The sequence below is a fragment of the Betta splendens genome, chromosome 12, assembly GCF_900634795.4.
Source record: "Betta splendens chromosome 12, fBetSpl5.4, whole genome shotgun sequence".
In the NCBI taxonomy this organism is placed as follows: Eukaryota; Metazoa; Chordata; class Actinopteri; order Anabantiformes; family Osphronemidae; genus Betta; species Betta splendens.
In genome coordinates, this window is record NC_040892.2 from 4,925,961 (window position 1) to 4,932,500 (window position 6,540).

General features: G+C 47.6%; 1 protein-coding gene across 4 annotated transcripts in view; it reads right to left on the reverse strand.

Moving 5' to 3' along the window:
* Positions 1-6,540, reverse strand: part of unc5cb (unc-5 netrin receptor Cb) — a 75,232-nt gene that overhangs the window by 23,759 nt on the left and 44,933 nt on the right. For all 4 annotated transcript variants that reach the window (XM_029168236.3, XM_029168237.3, XM_029168239.3 and 1 more), the window contains exons 3-4: positions 4,243-4,386; positions 382-485 (exon numbers count right to left, since the gene is read on the reverse strand). In XM_029168236.3, coding sequence (XP_029024069.1) covers positions 382-485; positions 4,243-4,386 — 248 coding nt within the window. The remainder of the gene's footprint in view (positions 1-381; positions 486-4,242; positions 4,387-6,540) is intronic.

The window sequence follows — 6,540 nt, forward strand, 5'->3', positions numbered from 1 at the left end:
GGCGATGCAGTGTTCTACTGTGGGGCAGGGAGGAAGTACAGCGGGTGCAGATACTGGCTGAGCTACGGTAGCACGCTGATACCGCCGCTGTTACTCTATATGTCCCTTAGCATGTAATTACGATTTTCTCTCTCTCCAAATTGCAGGGCCTGGTCGGTGTTCAGGAAATACCCAAACAGCTCAAATAGGTGGAAAAGTACCTTCATCTGAGCGCTGGGCTGTGTCAGACGTACCCTGTGTTATTACATTATACGAAATGGGCAGATTTACAACAGAGCAGTCAAGCGCATATGGTACTGCGTAAAAGAACACAGCGACTCATTTCAGTAGAATTATTACAATGCTGAATAATGGAGAAAGTCAAACACTTTAGAAACTCACCTCAGCAGCTGGGATGCCTTCAGGTGGGCGACACTGGAGCAACACTTCCTGTTCTAGTGACACTTCCTTCCCAAGAGGTTCCTGGTCAAATGTTTTCCTTAAATCTACAACAATGAGATGAAAGCACACAATGCGTTAATGATGACAAATTCTGCAGAACTACAGTATGCACTGTATCAACTGCAATGCATGTGTCCTTTCTGTCTTCCACATCTTGGAAACTAAGACAAAGTGCCTAAAGTTAGATGGATGGAAGGATGATAAGGAGAGTGGGTTCACTCGTCCCCTGGTGAAAATCCAATATTTTTGTGGTGTGAGCGCCTTGATGGACCAGTACGGAGCAGGGATAGTGGTGCTGACAGGGCAGGATTACTGGAGTGTCATGCTACACTGGAACCTAAAGCCCATAGACATACAGTATATCATCACCTGCACATAAGCACAGGGAGCAGCACCACACAACAAAACGATGGGAGAAGAGATAAAAGGAGAAGTGACAGAGTTACAGTTCTTACTTGGGAACTTAGTGTTAAGCCTCCAAAGGCCACAGATGATGTCTGCGAAGCCTGTGACCTTCATAGAGTCTGCGAGTACTAACAACAGTAACCACATCCACCTGAGTCAGGCTTTTTGCTCTGCAGCCACATTCAAATTGCACCAGCATTAACGAGAACAAAAATAAATAAATCTCACCGAGCTCTGTCTGTTTCCATTAAATCAAGCCTGTTAAGAAGTTGCGATAAGTTTCCACAGCGAACTGAACTGATGTTAAAAAGGCGTGTGAGATAAATCACCGCTGTTTAATCGCGCTAACAAAAACAGCAAGCAGCACGTTGAGCGCCCGCCGCTCCTTTTCTTCTGATTCCCACTTTTCTAGTAGTTCACCAACGCGTTCATTTTTTCTAATGCAGCTACACTCAAGTGTGTCCATGGAAACAAATCAGTGAAGCAGTCCATGGGAAGGCTATGGCAGGTCTTCACAGAATCCTATTAATAGCCTATTGGGCTGCTGTTGGCAGAGTGTGTAACATAAAGATATTTATTTCATTAAATATCTCATAGCAGACTGACGTGTTACTGTAAATGTTATTGAGTTATAGTCATTACCATCTGCAATATAAAGAGTCAAGTGATGGACACAGATGCTTCTTTATGTTCAGTAGCTGAGTTTCAGACTGAAACAGGTTCATTTCTTCATCCAACCATCTGTTCCCACTCCCTATACTGTATAAGAGACTAAATCACACTGCTATTACTGTATAAAGGACCAGGCTACACCCACAAGCCCTACAGAGTACCTATAGTCATTTTAGGATTCATTTCTTATTTGGAAAAATGAACCTTAAAATAACAAATTCAATGAGAGCTTGTCCCAGTTCAGGCTGTGAGTATGTGTGTCTTCAGGGGAATGTGCCATAACGCCACACGTTTTAATGCATTATAGAAGCTGAAAGGGTTAGTGTTGAAGTGAAAGCAATTTCCGTGAATGTCTGGTATAAAATTAAAAGAAAGAATGACTGGAGGCAAATTCTGAGATATGTCTTCATGGGTTTCATGCAGGGAGAAACTGCAGAAGGAAAGGAAAGGAAAGGAAAGGAAAGGAAAGGAAAGGAAAGGAAAGGAAAGGAAAGGAAAGGAAAGGAAAGGAAAGGAAAGGAAAGGGGGATAGTATAGGATAGGATAGGATAGGATAGGATAGGATAGGATAGGATAGGATAGGATAGGATAGGATAGGATAGGATAGGATAGGATAGGATAAGAAAGGAAAGGATGTACAGTAGGTCTGTTTGGAATTGAAAGAGTCATTTAACTGTTGCTTTAATCTCAGATATGGATTCATAATTGCATTAAACATTAAAAATAGCCTGAATTACAGTGTTAGTATTAATAAGGCAGGTCTGTGTTTGTGAGTTAATGTGAAATATTCATGCTCTTATAACTTATACGTCTTGTTGCAGCACAACCACGGCTTGTTAAACACCCAGCGTGCGTATGCTTTTTCATCGTGATTTGGCATTACTCTTGATGAAACATGGAGAGCAGCACGGGAGTGAATATTGCGCATGTATTTTTTATCAGATGTGGGTTTTTAATTAAGCTTCCCTCTGGAGTTTCTCCTTTTCCTCGCTCCTCGTAACCCTGAACACAACGGCGGGACACGGAGGGGCAGCGGAGTCCACATTCCTGTGGGAGTCGCACCGATCGCACCTCGGGACAAACATGTTATCTGCGGGTGCACCGTCAGTGAGGAATAACGATGACTCTGAGGTTTTAATCGCTAGTAATCGCTAAATAAAATGGAGGTTTTACTCGTTAGGTTGTAAAATTAAAGCACAAACAAACAGAGATCAGCTTCTCAGTAATCTCACCAATCATTTGAAAACCATTTCAGATGATTTCATTTATTTTGAATTAGCTCCATGCACATAATTTCATTGTTCATCTTTGGCAACCGAAGATGGAGGCTAATCAAAACGCTCCGGTGGAGGTCACATGAAGGAAAAAGCGTTTGCAACGCGTTGGCGCGTTCTCCCCTGCTGCTAACAGGCTCCTCCACAACGCGTTTAGCCCACGCCGGCCTTTTTTGCAAGTCTAAAACCCAGTTCTTCAGCACAACAACCTCTTAACTCGGCGGCGCTGGCTCCGACTCGCTGTCTGATTAAACTGTATGTGTTTAGATGATGAGAGACGAGAGCAAAAACAGGCCCAGTTTCCATTAGCCTAACGGGATGGAGTCTGGCTCTGACAAGAAGCCTGCCTGGAGAGAGCACCCAGTAGAGGAGCTAATCCATTCAGCACAAGCTAATGGGAGGGGAAGAGGGGTCCATTGTGATTTGAGGGATAGGTTAGTGCTGGCAGGCTGCTCATCATGGGTGATTATAGGAGGTGGAGCAGCGGGAGTGTGCTCAGCGGGAGACGGGAAAGCACGATTCTGATTCACCAGGCTGGTATAACAGTAGCAGTAATAAGAGGAGATATGGTGTTTGAAATAGAGGGCAAACACAGAAGCTGCACGGAAAACAGGGGGGATGTGAGAACGAGAGGCTGGAGATGGAAAAGGGGAGTGAGATGAAATGGAAATTGAGAGGAGCCAGTAGAAGAAGCTAAGTGCCTCTAAATGGAGTAGATCAGGTGAAAATCATGCTTAGTGAGTCCATACTGCGCCTCCCTGCTGTATAGTGCAGATGAAGTCATCCTCACAGATATTAGGCTGCAGTGATAAGTCAATGCTGCAGGAAACGCACAACAAGTGGCTGTTTGCCATGAGTCACAACACAGAGACACAGAGTGAATCCAGCCAGGCCGCGTCAGTCACGGCGCTTTGAAGAGGCTTCGGGCGGATGTCAGATGATGATGATGATGGTGATGATGATGTCGCCGCTCCATGAAGGTGAAATGTTTGACAGCGAGGCGTAAACAGCGCCGTTACGTAAGGTGTTTGTGCATCTGCAACTCGTCCGACTCTGGTGGCGGATCGGTTCAGAAATGAGCCTAAAGTTCGCTCGTTAGCTGGAAAACAACAACAAATGAGGACCGTCTTTGAAAAACAAAAAGACGGGAGCGCAGCTGAAGCCTCTCTAGGACGTGCACGCGGCTGAAGCACTTCCCGTCCTCGGCGCGTTTCTCCAGGTTCACGCACGGAAACTCATTCACATTCTACAGGCGTTTTAACAACTTGGCTTCAAAGGGACACTTGAGTCCCGTGTTAGTAAAATCCCATTTCCGCCGCCGCTATCTCCAGGATCTGTAAATCTGCCGCGATGCTGGAGTCGGCGAGGCGGCCGGGACATTTTGTTTAGAGGGAGATGCAACGATGACAGGGGGGATAAGGGGTGAGTAATGGCTCGGGGGGATACTCACAGGCGATGCGGACGTGGGCCTTGCGACTCTTGGTGGTCCCCGCGGAGCTCCAGGCCACACACTGGCACCAGAAGTCCTCGGGCCCGAACAGCTCCTCCACCTGCTGCCGCGTGATCTCTATGCTGGCCTCCCTCACCACGAGGCCTGGGCGAGCGAGAGAAAGAAAGAGAGGGAGGCGTGGGGTGAGAACAGGAACGTTGAGAAACTCGCCGCTTGTCCGTGCGTCGGTCGGGCCCCCGCTCGAGAGCCACGGCGTTGAGCTGTTTGGGCCTGAGCCCTGTAGGGGGGTTGAGGGGGTGGGGGGGGGGGTCTCCGCGTCACGGCTGCCACAATCCTGTTTGCTAACTCCTCTGATTACTGCTCATCTGGGTGCCAGGACCCAAACAAACAAATCATCCCCCAAACAAATGCCTCCACTCAGAGCCGCCCCTCTAGAGCGGATTAAGCTGCTGTGTGTGTGTGTGTGTGTGTGTGTGTGTGTGTGTGTGTGTGTGTGTGTGTGTGTGTGTGTGTGTGTGTGTGTGTGTGTGTGTGTGTGTGTGTGTGTGTGTGTGTGTGTGTGAGGGAGCCTCTATATGTGGCAGCATGTGAGCTGATCATCATTCACCGCCTTGAAACTGTGTCACAGTTCACAGTTGTACAAGGTAGCATGTATGAATGCATGTACTATGTATTATTATTACAGTATTTATTCATTGTTATTAATAACCGTGAAGCTCGTGAAGCTTCTGCTCTTTCTCTGAATTGCAAATTGCACAAAGGCTCCGTTTGAGTGTGTGTGAGGATGGATTGGAAAACGAACATGCCATTTTACTGCAGGTTCAGTGCATTCACAGACAGCCTCCTCCTTCTGGCACACACACACACACACACACACACACACACACACACACACACACACACACACACACACACACACACAAACATACACACACACCAGCTTAGCGCTCATGTAAAATTTACAGGGCCCGCGTCTGTTGTGTTGCGAGCCTTTGGCTCCGCCCCCTCGGCCCCGGGGGCTCGTCTGTAGCCGTCTGTGGAGCGCGTTCATCTGTGACGGCGTAGTTTGAGAAGGTCAGGGATGGAACGTGATGTTGGGAAAACATCTAACGCAAAGCAGCAGAGGGAAAAAAAGGAAAAATCAATGGTGGAAACAATAAGTAGAATTCTCTGCGGGTGTAAAACGCACGCCGGCGTCGGTCTGTGTTTCCTGTCAGAGCTTCTGGAGTCGAGTGGTGAATTATGTGTCTCATGCTGCTACAAGAGGCCGTGTTTGAAAGATAACTCAAAGTGGCCGTGGTGACTACCTAGAAGTGCCATCAATGACTTCATGGCTGTTACTAAGGATGGATTAGAGGCTCCTGAAACACATCTGAAGGACGACTCCAGCAGGAAAACCTCTGATTCGATCCCAGTGATTCCATTTGTCTGCTCGTCCGGCTGCCTCCAGCACAACAGCGACAAAACGGGTTCTGCAGCGATGACGGGCCACTTCGCACCCCATCAACCATTAGCTGTAGAAATCATTTCACAATATGTGCATTAATCGCCATCAGACCTGCGGTGCCGCGCTGAAGATGATCCATTATTAATGCGGTCGTTAACGTAAGCCGGTCCACAGGCGGACTAACGCTATTGATCGGACCCGAGGCCTGAAGGACGAGGGCGGGGCTAAGGGTTGACGAGCTGCCAGACGGAGGGTCTTCCTGTTGGATCCTCCAGCTCGTATCTCAGAGGGAGTGACAAGATGTCTCCAGTGTATATTACGCTAGCTGCGCCGCCTTAGAATTAATTTGCTGCTCGTTTGCTCAGATCAGCGCTTCCCTTCCTTTTCCCCCCACGGCCCAGGACGCCGGCAGCTACACGCCTGGAGCGGAACCCTCCCCGTAGCGCCGCCGCCGCCCGGCTTTCTCGCTCGCTTCCTGCCAGCCGACATCTCGCGTATTATCGGAATCCACGGCTCCGTTCGTTTTCATACAACTGGCCTCATTATTTCACGTGAAACGAGTCCCGAATGGCGTCAGCGACCGCCGCTTGATGGTCACATGCTCGATCCTGTCTTCCTTTTTTTATCCCCAGCAGAACTCCAACAACATCAGCCTCAAATACAGTAAACTGTGTCAACAGTGTAAATATAACTTGTCTTTTCTTACTTGTGTTTTTAATGTGCTTTAATGGTCATTATATTGTATTAACACGTGTCTATTATTCTCTGAATATTATCACCTGCTAATGATGCGATAATCCAATTACTCTACCTGAGATGACAATCACTGTACAGATTTCTGGGGGTCTGTT